This window comes from Synchiropus splendidus, chromosome 2 (assembly GCF_027744825.2).
Source record: "Synchiropus splendidus isolate RoL2022-P1 chromosome 2, RoL_Sspl_1.0, whole genome shotgun sequence".
Taxonomy (NCBI): domain Eukaryota; kingdom Metazoa; phylum Chordata; class Actinopteri; order Syngnathiformes; family Callionymidae; genus Synchiropus; species Synchiropus splendidus.
The window spans coordinates 22,101,248-22,127,815 of record NC_071335.1 but is presented as its reverse complement, the minus strand read 5'-3'; the positions used below and the strand labels follow the sequence as shown (position 1 = coordinate 22,127,815).

The 26,568-nt window shown below is 43.4% G+C and overlaps 2 protein-coding genes across 3 annotated transcripts; one reads left to right on the top strand and one right to left on the bottom strand.

Moving 5' to 3' along the window:
- The first annotated feature begins 242 nt into the window (after positions 1–242).
- LOC128754669 (PRELI domain-containing protein 1, mitochondrial-like) lies at positions 243–6,231 on the top strand. Of its 2 annotated transcripts, XM_053857469.1 has the most exons (7): positions 243–409; positions 1,519–1,713; positions 2,485–2,710; positions 2,998–3,111; positions 3,881–3,959; positions 4,962–4,987; positions 5,138–6,231. In XM_053857469.1, exons 2-7 carry the CDS (start codon positions 1,622–1,624, stop codon positions 5,171–5,173), a joined length of 573 nt encoding a protein of 190 aa, XP_053713444.1. In that variant the 5' UTR covers positions 243–409; positions 1,519–1,621; the 3' UTR covers positions 5,174–6,231. The 2 variants fall into 2 exon arrangements, with proteins under 2 accessions (XP_053713444.1, XP_053713443.1); XM_053857468.1 differs by lacking the exon at positions 4,962–4,987 and having other exon boundaries at positions 5,138–6,223.
- A 2,541-nt stretch (positions 6,232–8,772) lies between these two features.
- Positions 8,773–25,101, bottom strand: mxd4 (MAX dimerization protein 4). The gene is made up of 6 exons (XM_053857215.1): positions 24,852–25,101; positions 24,258–24,360; positions 22,201–22,230; positions 11,939–12,053; positions 10,803–10,965; positions 8,773–10,342 (listed from the first exon to the last, which is right to left on the bottom strand). Exons 1-6 carry the CDS (start codon positions 24,913–24,915, stop codon positions 10,170–10,172), a joined length of 648 nt encoding a protein of 215 aa, XP_053713190.1. The 5' UTR covers positions 24,916–25,101; the 3' UTR covers positions 8,773–10,169.
- Positions 25,102–26,568: the final 1,467 nt, after the last annotated feature.

The window sequence follows — 26,568 nt, the reverse complement described above, 5'->3', positions numbered from 1 at the left end:
CCATTCAAATGAAGATGTTCAACTTCACATTTGCATGATTTAGGTGCTCAATCGCTACACATAAAACATTACAAACTACTCGTAACACGTAATAAAAATCAGCTTGGAGTAGTACAGCCAGTGTCTGTCATGAGAGAAAACTATTATCATTCAATATGAGTTTTATTTAAATAAATTAAGAGGTAAACGGAGCGGGAGGAATACAGCGAGGAGTAATCTCATTGGTCAGAGTAGAACCACGTGACACTGCTAATACTTGAGCTCTTCCGGTGGCTACTGTGTTTGTAATCTCCTGCTGACTCCTGTGTTGCATGTAAAAATCGGTCCGGGCATCGCTTTTCGAGGGCCACTTGTAACGCCGACTATGAAAAACAAGCATATCTGGATGTGATCGTCCAAGAAACAACAGGTAAGACAACCATCTTTCTTGGCGAAGTCCGAAACTTGACCGTCGGTCAGCTGCCACGCTCTCCAGTGATGCACTTCTCACCGCGATCCTGTCTGTCAGATCAGGCGAGGGCGAAGCGGAAGTGGATATCTAGTTCTGCGCGCTTCACCAACAAGTCAAAAGTACTGTCCGCTCCTTACTGTCAAAACAGCTGATAAACAAGCGTCAAGGTTCTTCCTCCTCGCGTGCGTCTATTTGACTTTCAAAATGAGAAGATTTAAGGAGACGAGGGACAGGAATTACGTTCGAAATTCAGGGATAAAACCCATTATACTGTCATCAAACACGAAAATGTGTTTCATATGGCAATTATCTGCCGGTTATTCAAAATGAGCAAAGTCTTTTAGAGCAAAAATAAAAATACATCAGGATATAGGACGGTGTAGAACCCGGGTTACTTAACCTTTTCCAGAGCAAATGGCATGAAAGTCGTTGTGAAATGACGTGAAGCCACGTGATCATCGCAAAGATATTTGTCATAAAAAAGTCCAAGCAGCTACAAAAGCAGGTGCAAGTCATATTCATCAAATTTACCAAAGAAAAAAAGGAAAAAAATACACTTTGAAAATGGGAAAAACTGTACACATCATGAATAAAACAAAACAATGTCTAAATATCATGAAATAAAATAATATAGATTTAATTTCAAAATGTAAACTAAAGAAGATAAAAGGGAAGTGTAAATGAAAGTATGCCATCAAATTTTCTAATAATTTTTTAAAAATAAATCTTTTCTTTTCAAGAGCTCCTGCATAGTTGGAAACTATCACAAATTTGCAGCTGCCAAGTCAATTCAGTGACTCATCACTGCCACCATATGCGGCAAATGTATTTCAACTGAGCGTCTCACGGCCCAGAGGTGTAAAGCAAAAACTTCTAGCGGCCCTCTAAGTGGCAGTCGCGGCCCAACCACGGGCCTTGGCCCTATGGTTGAGAATGACCGGTGTAGAAGATGAATATATCAGACGCGGAATATGCTGTGAGAATTCCTCTTTTGTTTTACGCAACCATAGTCCATTTTCCCATTAAGTTTGAGTCGTATATGTTTAAAATATCTGTCACGGTTGCAGGCCGGAGGTGGCGTCTGGATGGAGTCAGCTCCTGAGGTTTCATTTCTCTTTTCACACCTGGGAAGTGGCTGCATGTCTCACAGCCGTTCTCATCGCCAAGAGAATGGTCAAGTACTTCTGCAGTAAGGTGGACATCAACAGCACCTGGGAACAAGTTGCCTCTGCTTTCTGGCAGAGGTATCCGAATCCGTTCAGGTAGTGTATCACTTATAATGAGATTGTTTAGTTCAGAATCAGAATCAGCCAAGGTCAGTGAGGCTACCACCAACTAGGGAAGTGCTTTGGAACAATGATGAACAAAACCTAATACAGTCCGCTCTCGGTTTTCGAACATCCCAGACTTCGAACAAATCGGAGTTCGAACGAAAATTTCGAGATTTTTTTGCTTCGGATTTCGAAGATCCAGAACTCTAACGCCCCTGAAAAAAGCTGGAAAAACCATAACGTGCGCGGACCGATCAGCTGACCCACAGCACGCTTTGTTATTGTGTATAATGCAGCCTCTGTATGCAGACGTGTCCCGTTAGCTGCATTTACTGACTGTTTTTTCTTCATATTGAGGTGTAAAACCTTTCCTGTCTCCACACTGGACCGTGGTAGAGTGTCACAGGGGAGGTGCTGGAGCGCTCACTCCAGGGTTTGATGTCCTGTTGTGGGCTGGAGCTGGGACAGGGATGAGGCCAGTCTGGGACAGAGCGTGACTTGGTTTATGACTTTGTCACAGCCAAACTGCACAGAAGCGCACATTCAGAGCTGGACACGCACCGGGCACCTCTTCACTTCTGGAGAGACCTCACTCACTCGGCAACCCCTCCCACATGCAGCGGCCACACACATAGAGGAACAGCCACCTGCAGCAGACACTCTACATTCACTCCTACAGAAGCCTGTTTTAAGTTACTAGATGAACCCCAACTAATGTGTATCATATGTGGCTGTGAAGAGTTTGTTGCTGTGTCTTGGTAGCACTCATGTTCTCACCGAGGATGTGGTGTACCGGGAGGTGACGGCGGACAACAGGCTTCTCTCCAGACGCCTCCTGATGAAGACCAACCGGCTCCCCCGCTGGGCTGAGCGCTTCTTTCCCTCCGGCATGTCTCGCTCTGTTTACATCATCGAGGACTCCATTGTCGACCCTGTGAACCGGAGCCTGACCACCTACACCTGGAACCTCAACCACACAACCCTCATGGTGAGTGGAACCAGGTGACTGGTGTTTACCAGTCTTTGTGGATTGGATAACTGAAGATGTTCCCTGCTTCTGGTGTGTTGTTCTGGAGCTTAGTAATGTAAAAGAATTTATTCAAGAAGCCTGAGCCTCAAAGGGCCTCTGCAACAGGCTAATCTTGGCAGGAAGCTAGGAGGCGTGTGTGCCATTTGTTTTTGTTTTTAAGGAAGCAGATTAGTACGCAGCATTGGGTAAAAGTACCTGCCACAATTCTGATCTGACTTCTCTCCATGCTGTGTCTCCTCCTGCAGTCAGTTGAGGAACGTTGTGTTTTCCAAGATGCAGAGGATCAACCCGCCACCACTCGACTGAAACGGGAAGCTTGGATCTCCTCCGGCATCTATGGCTTCTCCAGGCCCATCCAGGTACACATATCAGGGTGAGAGGTGGGGGACACCCTGGATAGCAGGAGGACGTTCTAGCCACTGACTATAATGCAGCACCTCTGAACTCTAGAAAATGTGGGGAGAAGCAGGCTTGAGCTTGAATTCTTTGCCCCCGCGCCCTCGTAACGCCCATCGCTGTTACTACTCTTGTTGACTGTATTTTGAGTTGTAAATATTCAACATTTTTGTCTTCATAATGAAGATCATTTCAAAAGAATGAAACACTATATAAACAGAAAATGAGTCCGTTTAACATTTGGTCTCTTAAATGACTTGTTGAATACAATTTTAACCAAAATGAAATTTAGTTCAGTGCAGCCGTGTACACCATAATGAATTTTGTAAATGAGTTTTACTACTTCAGTATTCAGTTATTTCATAATATTTATTCTTTGAGTTGTATATACATCTAAAGAATATTTTAAAATAATAAACATTTGTAATATCTTCGAAACTTTTTTTTATACTGTTAAAATACTGTTAAAATGAGCCTCTCTCATTGGACAAATCCCATTTAAGAAGGGAAAATAAAGACCTGAAGCATGATATGTTTCTATTTACACTTTGGAAACTAGCAATGTCTTTTGTCATGTCTTGTGAGCCACATGAAGACAGTCACAGGGCTGCATGTGGCCACAGGGGATCAGATGGATCTCAGCCCCCGGAATCCCGTGGAAACAAAAAGGCGTCATGTTGTTTTTCATTCACTCATTCATTGTTTGTCATTCTCTGTCCCGTCTTCTCTCAGGAGTTCGGCCTGGCGCGGTTCAAGAGCAACCAGGCGAAGGCCATGCGAGGCCTGGAGTTCGCTCTGTCCAACCTGCAGGGTACGTACTGCCTCCGGCCTCCTCACCTGCGCGTTTCTCCACCGTCCTCTCTTGACATGGTTTTCCTCGCCTATAACTTCCTGTGTTGTCTTAGACAGCAGTGGCCACCAAGCCACTCTCCTGTGGTGAGACGCCTGCTTCTTATATTCACTCTCACGGTCGACCCAAAAATAAAACTCTGCTGCTGCTTCTTTGTTGGTTACAAAACAGTTGCAACAGACAACACACGTGCTGGAGCTGCACCACTCCCATGTTCTCTGAGACTCCTCACTCCCCCCGTTTACATGAAAAGGGAAGTGACACATCTTCATATAAGGATACACTGAAAGGCTTTATTTAAATGTAGATGTTGAAAAATGAGTGGAACATAAGAGGTGGAGATCTGGACCACCTGTTCTGGCCCTGAACTTCACAATGTGGAAGCAGGTGTTTCGAACAGAGCAGGGAATTTTCAAGACTGTCCAAGGCACGTAGCAATCATAACGTCAGAGCTCCACGCGTGATATCAGCCTTCCTTCTGACAGCATTGAGCTTCTCTCTAGTCACTTTCAAAGCACTGCCATGCTTGATACCAGGACAGGTGGTTCTCGCTCCTGCAGCCCCAGATCTTGAGGGTGACACTGGTGCTGCTGTTGTCAAACCATCATTGTGAATCAAGCACGGTAAACATGTCCGTCAGTAGCGTGGAGTAACTTCACTGAAGTTACTTCCTCTGAAATAGTGGCCACTAGATGGCGCTCTTGGTTCAGAAATGATGTGAGGTTCCATTGAATTAGTTGTACAGGTCCAAACATTTTACTGCAGACAGTGCCATCTGGTGGCCTCTGAGAACCATGACACTGTTTCGTGAAACCTCATCGACCCTTCAATACTGTGTCATGAAACTTCATCCAGCCTTCACAGTACTGTTAACTACACAGCTGGTCTTATAACCTGAGTGTGTGAGCAGTTTCATCATCGTGTCGTGACTCTGTGCTGGTGTTTTGTGTTGACACGCTCCAGAAATCAGCCTCAGACTGAGTGTCATGGTGAGTCGGTGCTTGCAGACTGGGTGTTAGTGTTGGACTAGAAGTGAATTCCAATGTGTCGCCTCCCTAGAGCTGCAGTAGGAACCGGAAGTTAGAAGTGTGGCAGGCTGAAACAGCAACTGACTCGTGTGTGTGTCCCTGCTCTGTCAGGACCGACGTCCCCGCGGCTGCTCAGAGACTCGGTGAAGGACGCGGCCAAGACCCTCCGCGCCTCCGCTCCGCAGAAGCCTGCGCAGTTCGTCTGAAGCTCGCCGGCGTCACGTCCGAGGTTTCTGCTCTCATTCCGCCTCTGTGTTGTTTTTCTTATGCTCAGATTCCGACCGAGCAATCTGTGTGAGAGTCTGTGTGAGAGTCAGAAAGAGAGGAGCACCTTCTTCTTTTGAACTTCAATCGCTTTCGTTTTGTTTTTAGCTAATTAAATGTTCTGACTTTTACACTGGAAGTGACCCACCTACTTTTCATTTCCATGAACGTACTGGAGTGTCTCTGCCTGATCATGTGACGCGTGTGTTCTTATTTAATATTTAAAATAACATAGTTTATGTTCATTCGTGTTTTCACGGAACCATGTATGGACTTAGACTGATGCTTTCTCGGTTGTGCATGTCTGAAGCGACCATGTGACCAAAGTCTACCTAACTCTAGCTCTCGCAGGCGGCTGGTGCTCTGACTGGTTCTCCAGCTGCGGGGTTATAGTGCGTGTGGGCGCCCTCAGTCGGTCGTGAATCATTTCTGTGAGATTTTTATTATTGCGCAGAAAGAATATTTCTCTTGCATAAAATAAAACGATTACGATTTTCAGTGACACTTTTACATTACAGGCTCTGTGTGTGATGTGAGTTTCATGAAGTGTCTGATATTTCTAAAGTTTGATTCAAGTCAAATGAGATCAGAATCTATTAATAAAGAATCGTTTTAGAACTGGTCATAGAAGTTTATTTCTTCTTGTTTAAGCAATGAATGCTATGCGCTAGTTCCATGTTGTCGAGTGTCTAACAAATTGATTCATTTTGGGCTGTTACTGTTAATAGCCAATATTTGATATTGTTCGTTTTATTTGTTAGAGTTGTTATAGTTAAATTTGTAATAGTTAAATTCAAAATTGAAAGATGTTTTTTTAAATGGTGGACTTGATAGTGTATATATCTTTATATTTGTTAGAATAGTTAAATTCAACTTTTTTTTTTTAATGGTTGATTTATTATATATATATATTCCCTGAATAGACTTGTTGAACTAAACATACTATTAGTTAAGAATTGAAATTGAATAATCAATTAACTCATTTATTTGAATTAAATTAAATGTTGGTTGTCCTTTTTTCAATGGATAATTCAATATATTTTTTAATGTATTTATGTTGAGAGGTTCAAATAAAAAAATTCTAATTCTCTCATAATTCCTTTCTGGTAATAGTTGAAAACTGTTATATCAAATATATGTAGTGACAATAAACTAGATTGTTTCCATAAATGTATCTATATATGTAGCTGTCCAAAATATATGTTTTGATTTGAAGTACATTACATTTAGTGGATGTTTTCATCCGAAATAGGCTCAAGAATTTCAAAAGTAACACAGCTCAACACGGGAGGCAGGATCACACTTCCAGGCGAGACACCCAGTAGGACCGTGGCTGTAGCAACAGCTTGAGGACTTTTTTCAAGTCAGCAAACAGTCAGAGTTTATGTATAAAACATTTTAATTATCTTACAATGAGAGCACAGAGACATGACCTTCAAGTGTTTGTGTGGTCAGCACCAGGTACTCCAGTCCAAACACAAACGAAGGAACGTTTATAACCACTTCTGGACGCCTAATCCGCGTCCACGTAACAGGAAGTTCACAGGTCTCTGCACAGAACTCTCCCTCCTCAGCACAGCGCTCTCTACTGCCCCCAGGGGCGGATCACTCATGTCTCATTGCAACGACAGCTGAAGTAGCAACCTGGAATCCGACATACAACTCTGAGAAGGAAAGTTCAAAAGTGATGATTGGGCAGGTCAAACAAAACAACACCTTTACATGTCTGTCTCTGACAAATTTAAATTAATTTTGGAATGATTTTGATGTGTTTTTCAAACAGCTCTTACTGAAACACCTGATGGTTTTAAACCACTGATCATCATCTGCTTGTTCCTGCTAGCTACAGTCACTGGTTCCAGTCCCCTTCTCACACATATAAGCATTGATGCTGACAGTTGCATAGCTTTGTAGCTTCCAGTGACGGTGGCTACCTGGGTCAAGCAGGTGTCCATCCAGACCGTTTCAATCTTCTGACACACAAAAACATCTTTTCTTCACACTCATACAATTTAGTCTTCTGACGCCTTCAAAACCCACACCCCCCGCCCCATTACAGACCCTCAAAATCTCAACTGCAACATTTGGACAGCATCATGTGGATCAGTTCAGGGTCACAATCTCTGCTACTGCAGAACTATTTCCAAGGCACATCCGTTACAGTCCAAGCCAAACCTCCCCGGCGACACCCCTGAACATTGTAATCTCATGGTCGGCACCCCTTCCCTTCCCAATCTGGCAGGGAGGTTCTGTGCAGAGAAAGCCAAGATACACTCAGTTGTTCATTTGACCTCTCAACAAAGGACACATTTGCTACAAGCAGTCATGTACACACCGTGCACATGAACGTAAACAAAGTTTTTTTTTTTCTTTTTTTTTGCCTCCTGCAGTGTTTGAAGAGAGTGCAGTTAGGAGGTTGGTCGACAAATCCACCACAAAGCTGTCAGTAGAAACTCGGATAGCACAAGATGGTCATATTGCTGGAGGCGTCTCCTCGTAACACTTTGGCGGGAAACAGCACCAGGAAGACGATTTCGCCGAGAGCTGCCATTGATTTTTCGTGTATCGCTCGTCTCCCAGTGATTCCCGCTGGACAACTGGATAGTAGTTAATCGACAGAAGGAGCAAGCTTCCAAACCCTGCAGGTGACCGCTCAGGGTGACCAGAAGCTGCCATCTTAGTTCACCAGTGTGGTTTTGTACAAAATGTTTCTGTGACCACAGCTTCACTGGCTGTCGGCCGGGTCACGGCAGCGATGGGGGAGGAGGAAGGGGGGGCTTTGCTGGGAACCTGTCACTGACACCAGCTGAAGAAGCAAGTATTCAATTATGTGATTTAAATTTGAAATGATGACTGTAGAAAATACTGAAATTCTTCATGAAAATACACAACTATTCATACAATTAATTTATGAATAAATGAAGTCAATTTGTATCATTCAAAAAATCGATTTAAATCTTTCAAGATGTTAAAAGCTCAGATTCATAACAGTGGAATTAAAAAATGTTCATTAAAATCATCATCTTTAAAATTGTTATTTAGAACTTAATAAATTCTGAATCTTAGAAATATTTGAGGTGGTGAACTCATTTTTTTTCACCACCAATTTGGTTAAAAAAATAATTGAATGAAAACTCTTATTTTCACTTGAAATATTGGAAAAGAAGCATTTAAAATGACTATTTTCTTCAGGTGGTGTAATCGAGGTTAGGGTTTGGTCATGTCGAGGCCCCGAGAGAAGAGGGGGAAGCAGGGGGGATTTCTGAGGACCTGAGTTGGAGCCTGAGGATGAGGAGGACGAGGACGAAGGCTCACCAAGGCACAGAACGACAGCAGGAGAGTCCATTACGGGAGGGGGGTGCCATCTCCTCTGCCCCCCCTCCAACAAGCCCCCTGTCTGTCTCACACATACTATATATATATATATATATATATATATATATATATATATATATATATATATATATATATATATATATATATATATATATATATATATACTGTCACTTTACACTTATAGATATATTTGTATATATATATATATTCATATATGACTCTTTTTTGTCTTTTCGATATGAAGGAGCTGTTAGGAAAATATAATACAAAATTTGATAAGAGAAATAAAGTCTGACTAAGATCACCCCCAGTGACAGTTTCTTTTTTTTTTTCTTTGTTTGTTTGTTTTGCTCAGACCCGTTCAGTTGGTCTTGTTTAGTAAAGTTTTGGGAAGGGGTTCGGATTCCGCACAGGTCAGAGAGCGCCGTAAGCGCCTCTTCCGTCATTAGGCCCGTCTTATGGAGGAGCAGAAGCAAACCAGTGAAGTGTCACTGCGAGGAAATACAACCTGACCAGCAGCGGCAGCTTTGACTTGTGAGCCGGCGTCAACTTATGCACACGTACGCACAGGTTCCGTGAGGAAATAACCAGCTGTGGTGTGAGAGGGCTGCTGGTAAACACTCTTCACTTGAGTCTCCTAAAGTCTATTGCTACATCGACTTGCTACTGAGGAGGAAACTTGAATGCAAATTTTAAATATTTGGAGTTTTTCATAGAGAGGAAGTGGAGTGTCGGGCGGCGATGGGCAGTGGTCAGAAGGCCTCTGTGGAGAAGCTCCAAAAAAGTCAGATCAAATTTAAGAGATGACAAGTAGTGTTGAGTATCAGGGTCCATGCTATCCAGGCTAGTCTGGTCTGAGGGTTTAAGGCTTGACAAAACAAAAGTAGAGATCGAGCAGATGCCACCAAAACAAGACAAGCTCGAAGACGTGAAGACTTCATGGGGGTTTTCAGGTCTGCAGTGAAGATTTTAAGTTTTGGGGATGAGACCTGGACCTCTATAGAATAAAGCCTTCATGCGACCCGACTACAGCAAGATTTGGACTTCAAGCACTTGGGTCAGAGTTGTAGGAACCGACTGAGACCAAAGCTCGCCAGGAGTTTAGATGAAAATATTTAGGTCTAAATCCAGCATCTCCGCTGACACAGGTACCTCAGGTTAATTTCACATTGCGGACCCTCACACGATTCTCAAGTACAGATTGGATTTTCATACATATATATGTATGTATATATACATATATATATATATATATACTCATATTTTGGGTGTGAAGTAACTGCTTTCACACTCACACTGACCAACAAGTCAAAGCTGCCCGGCAGATTAGACACCAGCGCAGGCGAGGCAGGATGCAGCAGGGTGAGGTAGGGCCAGTAGTCCAGGAAGGAGGGAGGGACATCAAGTGGCATTTCATGTTCCTGCAGCGGCATGTCGACCGGTCCGGTGGTACCACTTTGGCAAACTAGTCAGCTGCAGTTTGTCAGGAGGGAGACGGCGGTGGGATGCGGGACGCTGGATTAGCAGGTCAGGTCCGCTGAGCTCAGCAGTGGTGCGGTTGCAGTCTGTGGGAATGTGTGGCTGTGTAGCTGTTGTCGCTGGAACTGCTCTGGAGGCTGAACTGGTCTTCCTCCTCCTCCTCTTCCTCGCCGTCGCTAATGCTATCCACGCTGTCCCCTTCCACCGGGGTGAACTCCATGCCTTCGATATCCACCTCTGCCGGAGAGACAAGACCTTCTTATTGGGATTCTGCACAATACGGGGCATTACATTTACATCATTGGCGTCTTTAAAAGGGAATAACTTTGACCAAATTTATGTCTCCTTCATGTCACCAACTGCGCTTTGCTTCTTCACACGAACACGTGTGAGAAGAGCGAGTGTCCACATAACCAAATATTGAATTTCCTTCTGGTAGCAGCATTTCTTTATCTGCAGTTTGAGCTTCTAGATTTGACCTGCAAACATACCAGGTGCTGATTATTGCACGGTTCAAAGGCCAAGGGTTAGAGGTCAGTTGACAAACTACTGCGATAACACTAAACAGAGACTGAGATTAACCTGGACACCACTGTAGTGACCCGTATCAACTTTCATGTCTTGTAAGAATGTTTATACCTCTGCGTTAAAATGCATCTAAACTACAGGAATAACTCTGACCACAAACTTGCCGTACCTTGCTCTGAGTCAGTGGAGATGGTGGAGCCCATGCTGTCAGTGCGGATCCGCTCCACGGATCCCGAGACGGAGAGCTGCTCCAGGCGACGTTTGAGGTAGCGATGCTCTCTCTGCAGCTGCTCCTTCAAGTTCGCAGCTTTCTTGTCCTGCTCCTCCAGCTTCTGCACAGACACACAGACGTTATGAGGTGGGTGACGGGCCGTCACTGCCTTTTATTTTTGGAGAGACTCCTCGCAAAGGAACTCCAGTTTAATCCCTTCATGCGACGACGTAGATCAGCACAAAAGCCACCGTTGCAATAGCACATTTGTCACATGTTGATTCCAATTTTATCTATTTTTCCGAATAAAAGTCATCATAGGAAACACAATGACCACGACAACAAAATAACAAAATAAATAACAAAAGAATATCAATGGTAAACATCGCAAGGATTTTACACAAATAATGCACGTTACTGTTCATAGAGTAAGATACATGGTAGAATTTTGCATAAGCACTGAGGAGGTGAGCACAGTGACTCAATTCGTGATTTCAAAACGTGTGAGCCGGAGAATTTCAAGTCTGATTTTGGTCACCATGAGAACAGAAGCGCCTTTGCAAGGACAAAAATAAGCACGCATGATGTGAGCAGCAAGGAGGTTTGTCATAAACAGGAAATGATGAGATAAAAAAAAACTGCTTGGTCTGGATTTTCACCAACCGAACACCAGTGTTGTTGATGTTGGGGCTTAACCAGAATACAAGAGTGCATTGTCTCATGTGACTTCATCCTGAAACTATTAAGATAAAAAGGATTTTGTTGGGTGCATGGGAGCGTATATCTGGAGAACCTTGAACAAAGAAGCAGATTGGATATGATCAAACGGTGGAGAAGGTTAGATTTAAGTAGTAAAAAAGCTTTCAGCATGGCACCCAAAAATAGGACATGCTGGAGAAAATGCCTGGCTCTATCTCGGCCTAGAAGAAAGCTCCTATGGTGTACAAGCATGATGCAATATCACTGACAAGGGTATTTCTGGCCCTCCTGAACAGAGACATCCATTCTGTGCAAAATAAACAACCTCAGCGTGCGGCGTCACTGTGTATGCCTGCGGCTGTCAAGAGTCACTAAACACGTGAATTCTCTACTACCTTGATGTGCATTTTGGCCCTTTTCAGGAGGCTCAGTGTGGTGTGTCTAGTGCTGTCTGGACCCAAAGGCACCAGTTTCTTCAGCTGCTCCAGGTACAGCCGCAGTTTGGCTCGTCTGCAAACACAAAAGCCAGAAGTAAGTCAACACAGACAGCCGATCTTCTTGATGTGGCTGCAGATAATCCTACAGACAACATGCAGACAACGTCTGTCCGGCATCCAAAGTAACGCCTTTCAACATGTATTTCTTGTTTCCTCGATTAAACAAAACGCGCTCTTATCTGCGAAGCAGCCCTCCCGTCTGCCCTAGCATTTTCCTCGGCCTTCACTCCTCCATTACTCAGTTAGGTAAGTCGATGAAGCCTCTCTTTGTTCCAAACTTTTCTGTGAACTCTGTCTGAACAGTAAACAAACTCCGTCAATAGAAGGTCTCCACCGGCCCTCGCTGCTACCACAATAAACCTAATCAAGTCTTTAAAGAGTTGGGCACAAAGTAGCGCACACATTCTCGCACACAGACTTCTTTGTGTTTGTTTATTCTTTGCAGGAAGGGCGTTTCCAGTGTTTTCACACGAGTAAGTCAATTTCATCTCGTGGTCCAATTAGTTCTCCAAGTCTGCTCTTGAATGAGAATAGCATGTTTAGCTTTGTATGACCAAGAATGAGGTGATGCTTCTCTACCTCTCGACAGGTGCACAAAAGGCATTCGTGGAAAAAGGGCGTGTGAAAGCATACGTCCTTTCATTTCCTGCTCTCCCAGGAGGCACTTCCTCGCCCCCCCCACCCCTTGAACCCCGTCACCCCTCGCACCCGACACCGTAACCCTCTGGTCCCATTGGAAAACAACAAGTGTCTTCTCGGGTCAGGGGCGGGTTTCCACCTCCAACCTGCTCCAGACCAGCCACATGAAGCACTTGGACTTTGGCCAGGGGAAGCAGGCAGGAAGGAGCTGGGGCCTGCAGCAGGGAAGGGAAGTGGGGTAGCGTATGTGATTGAGGGGGTGGGGGAAGGGGTTGTTTTTTTGGAAAAGAGCGCGGTCAGAGCTTGTGGATGACTTTCTCTTGGATTGAAAAAGGGGTTCTTTGAGTGCAGTGTGCTCAGCTGCACCAGGCAGTCATCCACACACACCATCCAGCTGGGTAACTTGAGCCAATGGGCAACCACCTTCAACCCACCCCCCCCCCACTCTCCTTCGCTTGAAAAACAAAAACAAGGCGTTTCCCCTGAATATGGTCCTCCACGACTCCCCCTCCACCCCCCGAAGACAACCCTGAACTTTTTACTGGCTTATTCATCCGACTGCACACCTGCTTGCTCGCCACATATTTTACCTGGCATGCAAGAAGAGGAAATGGGCCCAAGATGCACTTTCCTCCTCTTTTTTCAACCCAGGAATACAATCAAGTCCCTGTTTCACTTCTGTGATGGATTGTCTCTTCTTGACAAATGCAACAAACTTGTTTTTAACACAGGTCCTTTGCAAGGCTGCATTTGAGGTGTATAGTGTGACCTTTCAATTGTTTCAATTAATATAGAACCGAAACTGTTCACCAAAATAAACATTCACGTCTATCACAGGGCTATTTAAGACTTAAGAGTTAGAGGAGATTCATGAAAGTTTTTGGTGGCATGCGATCAGCCACTTGTTGTATCAAGTGCATTTGTTTTTTTTTTTCATGTTGACAAGAAAAGTCTCATGGGTACAAACAAGTTTGGGCAGAGCCTCTCATGTGCTTCTCTATCCTGCCATTATTGTGTCTCTGTCAACAGGCTTCCTTGGCGTGATGCGTATCGCTCAGACAAGGGGGCTGGTTAAACCTGGCAGCGTGTCCCTGACAGCCCCCTCCCAGCAGCACGTGCTCCCCTGCAGCAGCAACACTCTCGCTACTTTCTTCAAGAGTGTCGTCTGTTCGGAGCAGGGCAGGACCCTCCCTTTGCTCACGTTTGTTATTCCTAAGCCAAGCCCTGGTCACGCAATGTTTATCAGATCGCTTCAAACAGTCGTGCAGAGTGTGGTGCCACATTGAGCAGAGTTGACAGTCTGCACTGGCTGATCCAGAGCCTTCTGCATCACAGCTCATTTGCCACTTTGTCTTGACTCAGAAGAGGATTCTCTGAGCAGAACTAAAATACTGTCGATGCTCTGAGCTACAAAATCCCCAGAAATGTTTCTTTTATTTTTATTCCCAAAATGACTTCTTGGTGTGCTTGTGCAAAACCACAAAAACAGTTTCTGTTTTCGAGGGTTTAATAATAAATCCCCAATGTAATTTGTTGTTAAGTCGTGACTGCAGGGCCCTGACCACCTGACTGTACTCACGTGCAGAGTACCACGGGATGATTGGTGTCTGATCTCTGACCCCCCCCACCCTCCCCTCTCCACCACAGGCTCACAGCCAAAACAAAGCTAAGGCAAAGCAGAGAAAAGGAAGTTTAGGTTTTTTTTTTTTTTTAAAAAGCTGCTGAAGCTGTGACAACTGATTTGAATGGCTAGTTTGAACTCCCAAGGTTACAGAGTACAGACCGGGCCTTTCTTACGGAGATGTCAAATTTACCATTTTAAAGTAGAAGGAGAGCAAGTTGTATATATGTGACACCTCCTGAATGCTTGACTAATACGAGACCAGGCTCCAAACAAAGTGAGATTGTGCCAAAACCAAGCAGTATGGTCACAAAGTGGTGCAAGGCCGAGGCGGGTGTGCCAGTGCAAACAGCAGGACTTCACCTCTCACTCAGTGCCTAGGTTAATGAGCTTACAGCGCACCAGCGCATTCCAGGACCCCAACCTACAGAATGAAGTGGCTCTCTGGCAAGCCGCCAAAGCAGCTAAAGTAAGGTTAAAGGTCACCTGAATAACCAGTGCCACGGTTCTTCACGACAAACCAGCTGACTTAAGCTCCTCAGACACCTACATATGATCTGCTGACTGAAAGGCTTAAGTTCTAGAAATGTCAATTCCACTTTCTCATGTGCGTATCTGAACATTTGTAGCAATCGCAAAAATCTGGAGAGCATCTTGTGATGGGATCACACCACCCTGTTATGCCGTTGAGTATGTAAATCCCTGTGAAGAACACATTGGTGTTTTCAGTTTCCAGAGGGACTGAGTTGCTGCAGGCAATTGTTTTCATTTGAAGACTTTCAATTTCAATCGTCAAACAACAATCTTCTATTTTTGTCACTGTTAAAATAGTCATTTGTTTCTCTTATTTCTTCAAACACAAGCAACATCTGCTTAACTTACATTAAAACAGAACAGCTATGACCGTACCAAGCTTGGACTACAGTGTGGAGGTACGTCTTGATGTATCTTCTGTAAAACATTTTGGGCAAATAAAAGGCTGCAGACCTCTAATTTTCTGCGTGAAAGTCTACAGCCATGAGACCTAGACTATTAAGACGATTCTGTGCAAGTGTGAACTTCAATGGCCTCTAAGAGGGGAATTACGGGTTGCCCATGAAGTGAATCCACATCTGGCTGACAGGTTTCAGATGTGTGGGGGCAAATCCGAGGTGCCTTAAGGTGATGAGGAACTCTGGCTGAACAACAACCTTCCACCCCAACAGGGTTTATTGCACTCCGATCTGATGACCTCAGGAATATAACATGGTGCTGCCGAACTCATCTGACCGTCAGCGTGACTACATCTATGGACAAGCAAATATACTCAGGCAGACGAGTAGCAAAAGGAGAACAGACAGGGCTATTCTGTGTTTGCATTCAGTCATGTTGGATGCCACACCTACCCTTGTGTGCTGTGACAACTGTGAGAGGATACAGATGGCTAAGAGTCCTACATAAACGCAGTGTCCCGACGGCATGAAGGTGGAGCTCTCCCTCACATGACTGCAGTCCCTCACGCAAGCAGCAAACATGAGTGAAACTGCAGCAGCAGCCTGAACAACCCAGCTTAAAACTTGTACAACTCTAGAATGAATCCTGCACACACACACACTACTGCATGCGCTTTCATAGTGAAAAAGGAAACTGTGTGGACAAGTGGGACTGATCGGATTTCTTGAAGTTTGTTGTGAAACCTAATGAAACGCGTTTGAGAGCGGCTCATTACAAAAGCTCTCCCTCAGTGCCGCAGGCTGACTTGCTCTCATGCAACAGCACAACACAAGTCAGAGGGAACTGGAAAAGGCGAAAGAAAACACGAGCTAAAGAAAAGTTTCCCCCTTATATTAGCAGGCAATTAAAGTTGGACCGTAATTGCGCCGTCTGCAAATGCTAAATGGACGAGCAGGGACAAGTTCCTCAAGACCAGTAAGCACATTCCCCTGAGGCCGGGAGTTCTGGTTCTATAATGGGCCCTTGCTTGTCAATGATTAACACATCAGAACACGGCAGTGGGGGAGAGGATCACCGACTCCAAAACAGTGTTTATTTGTGATATTTTGGGGGGAATTATGATGAGAGCTTCCTGTCGCTGCACCCTGAGATGTTTATAATCCAAGCAGGGTTTTTAATCCACTCATAAGACACCACTGTTTCAGTGACAAGAAAAACACAGGGAAGTTAAAGACATCATTTCTTCTTTGCCAAGTCTGGAAATTAAAATCTTGCACGAATAGCTCAATGGCATTGAGTGCTAGTAGGTCTACTAGTTTGTTTGGTTCTTCTTGCGTTGCTGGGTGATCCTAAACTGCCTCTCTTACCTAACACTGCATTCCTGCGTATGTGTGCATACTCTGCTGACCTGAATTTCAAGCTGTCTGCAGCAGGCACATTCTACGCTGCCTGCTGTCTCCGCTCTCGGCAACGTTCAAGAATGTCAGCTTCGCCTCTACTTCTCCTGCCCGAAACGATGGTTCATAAACACACTTTTCTCCCTTGCCAGTTCATGTCTGTGTTTAATGGTTTTTCCTTACTCTGAAACTCCCCCCTTGTTAAAGTCCATCCTATACTGCAGGTTTTTTACGGCGTCAGCTGTGAGGCCGGTTTAGTGACACAGAAAAAGTCTGTCCCCTGAAGTCATCACACCTGAGATGAAACAGGATCGTTCTCACCTGCAGGTCGAACGTGGCTGCGCTAAACTACTTGAATATTTACACAGCAAAAGAAGAAGTACAACGACAGGGCTTTACTCCAATGGCCTTTTAAGTAGAGAACAAATTCCACATGTGGCTTCCACGATTTGCCCTCAAACTGCAATCCATCTGCTTTGTCAGCGTTCAACTAAAAGATGTTTTAGGCTGCCCTCAGCAGAAATTTAGTGAACGACAGTACGTACAAGTCATCATGTCTCTCAACCTAAGTGACAATATGACACTCTGATCTCACTGTGTTCTGCGTGGGAAGGCCCTCTTGGCTTGGTGTGTGTGAAAGGCTTAGAGTGGAACTTGTCTTTTGACAAGAGAATGTCACAACCCTCCTAAAATCAAAACTCCACTTTGACTTAAAGGATGTGGTTAGTGTTACTTCTCCCACCTACATTAAATGAGACTGTATGCATACAAATACATGTTTTGAATGTGTCTGACTGAATCGGTAATCATATAATTCCGACACAAACTCCGTCTGACCTATATATATGATGTGATTTTATTAAAAGCTTTGGCTCCAGACCACAAAAATAATCCACTCCTTAACAGTACTACTCTTTGCCATTAAGCCGGGTGAAGCTCTCTAAACAGACCTGAAAAGCTCAGATGACGAGTCGAACTCTTCAACTCCTACACTCAGATTGTAATATGATCTTCAACGCCTGCGATTGCGAGCAGATTTGAAAGTTCGCACTCGGATTAAAAGGAAGATCCCCAAGATTGACAGAACAATCAACACCCACAGTCTTGCCCGTAAAGACACCACCACGAAGACCACAAACCAGTGGGCCCGACGAGTTTTGGCAAAGTGGACTGAAGAAGTGATAAAGGCCCTTTTAGTGCGAGGAGGGCCGCACTCCTCCTCAGGTTTCTGCTGACTCAGGAGCTTTTATGGGGAAGAGAAGAAAAAAAACAGCAGCAAAAAAACAGATGTGGAAAAAAAGAGGGAGAGGAGAAGACGAAGCATAACTCAAGAGCTCTGCAAGAGGCTGCTGCTGTCCAGTAAAGGCTGTGCACAGGGGGCAGCTCCACTCAAGGGTAAAGAGCCTTGTCCTCAAAGCCAAATAAGTCATTCATCACAGCTGGGAGTGGGAGACACTGAGAGTAAATTTAATTACAGAGAAGATTAGAGCGTGACAAACGGAGTGCTCCTCTGTTCGCTGAATTTAAAGTTCATTCCAACAGGTGCTGCTGCACAGTTGCTGCAGAGGGATCTGTCCTGTGCTATTTCAATTTGGGGAATTAAAAACACATAAAGAACCGCATTGATAAGCAAATAAATAGAAAAGGAAACAGCTACATTTTTGTCGTTATTATTCATGCACTCAGTATTTTTTTAAAAATGGATCAAGTTGCTCTCAGCAAAAAGACCACAGCTGACACCAAGAGAGTCAAATTTCCTGTAAATAGGTGATACGTGGGAAAACAAAACCGTCTCAAGTTTCATAATGTCATGGTGTTACCAAAAAAGGAAGCTTGTGGCATGGACCAGCCGTCACAAGCGTGATTGAGGGTGATTGAAGTCAGAAATGGGAAGGAAGACAGAGGACGCTGAGATGCATCTGGTTTCACAGACATGTCAGCAGGCTGTTATAGCGCCAGCGCAGACATGAAGGGGGTGGGCAAGTAGCAAAGTCATCATATTGATTAGCTTCACAGAGCTGTCACTGCCGCAGTCAGGCTGCAGCTGATAAGGAGATCACATCAGGACAGACGATCTCAAGGGGGTGCCGCTAGCACCCGTGCAGATGGCTCACTCTGCCTGTCATGACGGCCCTTTTTCACATGTACTTCTTGATACACACCTGTCAGCAGGAGCAACTTCATAACTGTGTCAAAAGTTGTCAAACTACTTCAGATGTGGGCTTCTGATGGGCAGTACCTTCAAGAACCACAGAAGGTTTGGGGTCGATTTTATGGCACAAGTGACTAAAAATGTTGCTAATTTCACGTTTCATTTTTCTCTCATCACATGAGTCATTTGAATCTACTATACTCAAGTCAAAAATGGAAGGGAATGCAAAAGAGCTCCACAGTTCTACAGATTAAATTGACAACATCACAGAATCCTCTATCTCCTCTTTCAGTCGCAAAAACATCTGGCGCTCAAATAACTGCGGTTGACTGTTGCTATTTTTTTATAGCAAACATAGTCACACACAATTCTTTGCAGTTGATGAGAAGATTTGCTGTCAAAAGCTGTTGGCTGCAGCCTTCTGGGAGTAGCATTTGCGATCTACAAATATAATAACTGTACTCAAGGTCTCAGAACCAGCTACCTTGTGTACACACAGTACACGGACAGCTCGATGATACTAGATTAAGCACAGTGACACTGTGTCCAACGATGAGTGAGGAGTTAAACAGTAGCGACCAGCAAATAGTGTGTGTGTGGAAACACGTGACTAAACAACCTCCACTTTAATTCGCAAAAACGGAACACAGGGTTTCCGCTATATGTAAATGATGAGAGCCGCCATGCCTTTTATTTTATTTTATTATGACTATGATTATTACTATTATTATGTTTTTAACTGCACGTTTTCCAAAGCACTTTCCTAGTTGGTGGGATCCCCACTGACCATGGCAATAAATCGGATCTGATTCTTTAAAAGAAATGTCATAATGACTGAAAGTCTGTTGCTCGTGGAACTCAAGTCGCACATTCTGGTCGGACAATATGAGAGACGGATCGCCTGTGGACGGCTGCAGAATGAAGAGTGCTTTACTTTTCATAACTAAAAAGTAGCATATTTATTTATAAATATTTCAGGAAATGTCAAAATGTTGCCCTCAGCTTGTTTCTCTTTCGCCTCCGATTGGCTGCAGGGGGCTCTGCCACAGTTTCAGAAAATCCTGGCGGAAACCCTGGAACAGGTTGAACGAGTGAAGACTTTTGATACATGAAAACGATAGAAGATAAACAAGGCTTTTTTGATTGTGTAGATAAGGGTGTTTCTAAGGGATGCTACACTGTAGTGTCACAGTTGAAGATTTTTTTAAGGCCTTGATAAACATCCAAATGAAATATCCTTTAACGGCTGTCCACCAGCTCAAAGCCCTTAAATGTATGACAACTGTTATTCAAAATAAACTGTAACCAATAAACATAATAACAGCAACACTACTGCTTAATCAAGTGATTTTTTTTTTCACTATTTTATGGAGAGCACTCGACCTTTGATCACCCTGAAACATAACTAAAACAAGGAAGTCCATTGATCCATCCAGATGGTAACATTTAAATATTGAATCAAAATATTATTTTCCTTTTGAAAATTGTAGTTTGTTTCAGTTATAAAACGCGAATTACTAAATTCAATGTCATGACCAACTTTTACAACACTGCATGTCGCAAAAAAAAAACGTCTTTCACGTCTTTGGAAATGTGGCGGCTGATGAGAAGGGAAGTGAGTAAGAAAAATCAACTGGAAATGTGTCCTTTGGACAAGACGTCACCTTACGTCAACCAGACCTCGCCTGTCATCCGTCATAGGGAAGCTATTGTGTCTCAACACCTTGCTGTTAGTCAACACACAGTGTGTATGTGAGTGTGTGTGTGCTAGGTTAAAGAAGAATATGCTTGGGCATGTTTCTTGCTGGTTGACACGCACACCCATTACTCACTCTCCACTCACAGACATGTGACTGGCAAACCCCCGATCCTTCATTGTGGGTGTTAGTGTGTCACGCAGATGCAGCCTTACACTCCCATTTCGGCCTCCGCTCACATGCTGACAGTCACATCAGCTGTGTCCTAAATCCTCTGAGGCTGGTGCGCTACTGTTTTTTTTTTTTTTATGGCAGCTTGACTGACCTTGTTGCAGAGGAGCAGCAAAAACAAAACGCACTCTGGTCCTTCTGCCACTCGATGGCTTTGAAAGGGAACCCCAAACTTCACTTAGCAAGGGCAAAATTCCTGAAATGTTCAGTGAAGTATGTGGAGATGTAATCTCGCCACCTGGTCCTTGAACTTCCCTCGAAAAACTCATTGACCCCGTCTTGATGTGTAGGCATTCTACAGCTGCGACAAACAAATAAGGAATAAATTGTATATATTATCAATTAATATTTGTTATTACTGTAACTAAACTGCACGGTTTATGTATTAAAATTCGGTTTATGTATTCAATTCAATACATTAAATAAAAAATCCCGAAGAAGCAAAGAGGATTGACTTAGGGAACTACAGTACATTACTAGTTTTATAAAAAATACCAACTAAAAACCAAAAATATTAATGCAGGATCAGTGAATCTTCTTTCAGAATAAACAGAGCAAGGCAAACTGCTGCTGAGACACCTCTCCGGATGCACGACTACACATGTGGAAGTCATTTTCTGGGTTTATCCCTACCTTTACTAGATTGCCAACAGCGACACAATCAATGGAACAATTCTGAGAAGCGGCGGGTGGCGAGGGGAAAGGACGGCTTACTAGGTACGTGATGATCGATTCCCAAGAACTTGTTAATAATTTCAGGTCAGATCTTGGTGAAGCATTGGAGAAAGAAATGCCCTTCCTCTGAGTGTAATCTTTACTGAGATGTAGCGGAACAGCATTACACTCCGCGTTCTTCTTAACCCATTTTCTCTTCCTTACAGAAATGTAGACTGTCGCTGTTTACTGTTAATATTTAATATTGACTCTGGCATAACACCTCCGCTAAGCAGTGCATGACAGATCTGTGTCAACAAGGCAATGGGTTTCAGCAAGGTTGAAAACGTATGGAACTAAAATCACAGAAGCCATTTATTATATATATATATATATATATATATATATATATATATATATATATATATATATATATATATATATATATATATATATATATATAAAATGGATCTTATATATATATAGCCTTATTGTGCTCATAAGATCCATTTTATATCAATCATAACATGATTCCTCGATGAAATGTTATGTGGAATGAACAGAATGTGTTAAGACTGTGTTATTTCCCATTTTAGTGTTACCCAAAGTAGCGATTGCAGTGCCAGGGTGAGTCCCAGCTGTGGAGGTGTGAAATGGCACGCTGACTCTTTCACAGCTCAGTCTACGGTGCACGATGTGATTGGAAAACCTCTTAGAAGTAGCATCCCATAAGCAGCACATGATTGAAGTATCCAAAGTTGTCATATTCAGGCACAAAGAGTGTGCCTGGAAAACACAATCAGCATTGCAAAAGCAGTAAAAAGCAAAGAGCTTACCTGTGTTTCTCCAGCTCATTGTGTGACGATCTGGAAAGAGAAACAATATGACTGTTTAACTTTTGCAGAGGAGCATTCTGATTCACATGAATAGTGCATGTACTTGAGCTTCAGCCATGAGATGTTCCTCAGCCAGATTATCCAGTCTTGGATCTACTCTCAAAGTGTCTACTGACGGAATTCAGAGGAAGGTGTTTTTTAGTCAGTAATATTGTTGACAGAGAAAGGTCGCTGCGATCCTTCCAAATGGAGGCGGGCATCAAGCTCGATTTAAATCAAGCCCGTCTGCTGTATTTTAATTTTTCCACATCATTTAATGTCATCCTGAAAATGTCACGTCCAATTGCTTACATACAGATCTATATTCATCCTTGATGAGAAACTGACTTCACTCCAAATAATAAATTTGCACTGAAAACCCTTTGAGAACTTTTAACCGAGGCTGCAGTCACAAAAACAAACTGACTTGACTCATCTGTCCTGCTTCTGCATGAGGTGGCAGAGTGCATGGAGAGGAGAACCGAGGGAGAGAGAGAGAATGAGGGCGGATCAGTGACACTGCACGTGAGCCCCTGGGCTCACAAACAAACACACACTTTTGCCGCACACTGCCTGACAAAAACACACTCAGACGTCTGGGACTTCCAGACGCTGCAGAATTCCTCAGCATGTGGGCTTTTCCAATGGGAGCACTATTATGATGTGCAGAGCAGCCTCTGTCCATCTGAAACAGGCCCTCTGTTCATGAGAGTGTCATGGATACCACGGCAATAAAAAACAAAAACAGCGGCAACAAAGCGACAACAAGGCTTTTCAAGGTTTGTTGGACGGCCCTTATGCTTGTAAAGCAGTGGTTCCCACAACTGCAAGCAATGGAGAGTCCGCCCATACTGATGATGTCTCACGTCTGATAATAAGCAGGTCCAACGTGACAGCTACTGTATCAGGAAGCTCTGGAACTAAATTTAAACTTCCCTCAAAAAGCTGCACGATTACATACAGATTGAAGCAACTCTTAATACATGGGCGTGGCCAGGAAATTAGATACCAGATAACTGAAGGGCAGACACACACGTACACACACGCTCACACACACCTTTGAATATTATGTAATGCATGGCATGCAAAGTGACCATCTGATCTGACATCAAGTTGGGAGTCTTTAATCACTACATTAAAGCTGTGAAGTATGTTGGATATTTTTGTCATATTTGAGTTGTTTTTGTCTATTAAACAGTAGATATTATTCTTTATGTTAAGTTGACAGCACATTTTCAAATTTGGGAAGGAAACTTTTTGTAAATCTAGTATCAGCATGGATGTATCGGGATATCATAACCTTTCAGAATCCTCCTTTGCATCACTCATTTCAGTCTCACCAAATCAGGTTTTGTTTTTGGAGAAATTATTACTTTAGAAATAAGGATGTTTAGTACAACAACATTCTTGTCACTCAATAATAAAGGAAGCTTGTAAAAGTAGGGGGTGAAACCTAAACTTCAACACTGGATTCTGAGAGAAACAAGCGCAGTTTCAGTGAGGACGTGTTGTCAAAGCATGCTGTCTTTTCCAGCAACCACACCCACCTGCCACATCCCCATGCACAGAGCTCACACATGTATAATTGTGTTACGCTGTCAGGAAACATCAGCAAGAATGTAAGCAGAAAGTTGGCTTGTAAAGATTTGAAACACTATTCCGACAAAACATGTTGCAGACTCTCAACACAAGGAGGTGACAGTGGATCTTATGGGACAGTCTGGGTGCATTTCAGGACACTTCCTCTTTGATGAAAGAAGTTTGTCAGTTTGTAAGTTCGTAAGACCCGTGAAAGTGGGTTGGAGGGGTCTGGTGGAGGAGGCTGGGTGTGTTTCGCTCTGTGCTTCGGACCCGTTTCAGTGTGTGCGTGAAACTGAAAAGTGTGGGAGCAGCGGAGTTGACAGTGTACGCGTGGCAGTGTTTATTGGAGAGACCAGCCCAGACACCACGGCACGGAAAACACAACTCATACACACTTTGTGTACACAAACAAACAAGCCAAAATATCTTGCACCAACCTATTGTTTTGAGTCTTTCTGGAAATGGTCGAATTGGCTTTAGCTTTCTTCCTGGATAAGTCTGTTGTGTACGGTAAAACAGAAGCATAGCCGTGCTCTGCCTCTGTTGAGAAGACATGACACACATGAATCAATACATCAGCTGCGGGCGAAAACAGCGCACGAACTAGCGATACGGCACATAGCTGTACAGTATGTTCCTACAAATGGCGGTCGTCCATCAATGCTCCGGAGTACTATGAGCCCATAATTTAACTATACAACACCAAAACGCGGTGTGTTTCCACTACTAATGTATGAATGTACGTGCAGTAAACGGGCTCAGAATGTCAATGTCACGACAGCAGAGTGAACAAGACACGCGTATAAAACACAAACAGCCAACGCCGCTAACACGAATATCCGATACACGTATGGCCCGGCTAACTTAATACACTTCAATACTCGGAAAGTGGCATCGCGTTTGCATCGTTACACTGTTGTTCCGAAGCAATGTCAGGCCAATATTCGCTCATTTACCGTGTTATCAGTTTGTCTACGTCTGAAATACGCGGCTGTGGTCTGTTGTCATGTTGTCATTGAATCTTAAATTACCTCTGTCTCTTCTTTCCAAGTACTCTGCAGCCTCCAGCAGAATTAAAAGAGAATTAAGTTCCATCTTGCCGTTGACGTGGAATTAAAAACAGCAACAATTTAGACAAATTTAAAAATCATCAAAAGGTGTAATAGTATAAACGTAATTCTTGATGTAACCAGGTGATGTGTGCCGCTACAGTCAGTTCTAAGTCCTGGAGACTTCAAACTACACTATTATCAGCACCGAAGTAAAACTCTATGGGATGACTGACGGCGGAACTGTCCACTCAAGAAAGCCCAAAGGCGGAGTTTTTATCATCACCTAAACCAATAACAGGGTTCAAAGCGATGGGCTATGATTCCATTGGCTGTGATGTCGAAAAGTCATCAGGGGCATATCCCAGCAACAGCATTTTGGCCCGCCTTCTATGTAGCTCATTGGTTCATTTTCCGGAGAGGACGATGTGATTGGTTGTGAGATTTTAAGTGGCGTGTCTCACCATTAAACTTGTTATTTTATACTTTTTATGTGTCTCGTGAATTTGAGATGACGGACGCAAAGGTATACGTCATATCCATGTTGTTGTTTTTTTCATGTTAGCGGAAGATCAAACTGTATCTGTTGTTGTGCTTCATTGTTGGTTAAAGTTATTACTTGTTTCAAAAGACAGCGGTCATTGGTGATGACTGTTTTGTGACCACACTTTGCTCAAAAATCACTGAAACCGTGTCTACAATCAGTCTCTGAAACCACAGTCAGTGCTGCTTTAGAAATGTTTTCATGATTGTTTTTCAGCAACGCTGTGTTTAAAATTGTCTGACTGAGTGACAGGATTACCTGACCAACCTCATTTTCATGAAGATCTCAGTGGGAGCAGCTGTGAAATGTGGGTTATACTGGCAGTTGTATCCACAACCGGATGTTGTTGACTCGAAGTAAATGGCAAGGATGTCTCAGCTGTGAGAAAGCACTGATGTAGAGCGGAAAAAAAAGCCTTGGAGGTTCACTGTATCAAACATTATTGTCATACTTGGCTTGTGTTTCACGTGATTTGTTTAAACTCTGCTGCTGCTGAGCAGGCAAACCACACAACAGTGATATCGAGGATTGTATTTCCTCCTGCATGAAACTGAAAGTAGGTTCTTGGCCATTTATAATCAGGGGATATTCATAAATAGAGATCATACTTGCACGTTTCGCACGTTTCTGCATGCCACTTCTGTTTAGACTGTCACCATCAAAACCTTGAATTTCCTGTTGCATGTCATGCACTGAGGATGCCCGGATCACCAGTGACACAATCTAAATCTTAAAATGACATACATTTTATAGTATGTTTTTGCTCTTATTTTAAATATAAATGGCAAGATGAAAAAAGTGAAGGAATTTTAAGGAGACATTTTTAGTGTAGTCAGTGTTGTCATCACTTTGATTGGAGCAACTACTGAGTAATTTTGTTTATATAAATGAACATGAAGCTACATTTAGCCTTAAAATTTCGAGAGATTGTCACAATGTTGTTTAAGATTAGGAGGCCAAGTTGTTATTAAAATGACTGCGCTGTTGTTAGAACAGTGGCTAAACATATTTCATGAATCAACAGTCTGTCTTGTGTTGACAAAAAGCTAAGGTGGGTTAATGGAACCAACCACCATCCCCACCAACAATAGGGCCATGACAGTGCAATGCCTAGCAACATTGTCATCTACTGGTGAATCTGGATTGACAGTTTCA

What these genes read in the sequence shown, in the direction of transcription:
- LOC128754669 (XM_053857468.1), top strand. Translation starts at nt 1,622, where the DNA reads ATGGTCAAGTACTTCTGCAGTAAGGTGGACATCAACAGCACCTGGGAA. An exon ending in AGGTATCCGAATCCGTTCAG is followed by an intron (nt 1,714 to 2,484) that starts GTAGTGTATCAC and finishes GTGTCTTGGTAG; the next exon opens with CACTCATGTTCTCACCGAGG. An exon ending in TCAACCACACAACCCTCATG is followed by an intron (nt 2,711 to 2,997) that starts GTGAGTGGAACC and finishes CTCCTCCTGCAG; the next exon opens with TCAGTTGAGGAACGTTGTGT.
- mxd4 (XM_053857215.1), bottom strand. Translation starts at nt 24,915, where the DNA reads ATGGAACTTAATTCTCTTTTAATTCTGCTGGAGGCTGCAGAGTACTTG. An exon ending in CTTGGAAAGAAGAGACAGAG is followed by an intron (nt 24,361 to 24,851) that starts GTAATTTAAGAT and finishes TCTTCTCAACAG; the next exon opens with AGGCAGAGCACGGCTATGCT. An exon ending in AGAAAGACTCAAAACAATAG is followed by an intron (nt 22,231 to 24,257) that starts GTTGGTGCAAGA and finishes TTCTCTTTCCAG; the next exon opens with ATCGTCACACAATGAGCTGG.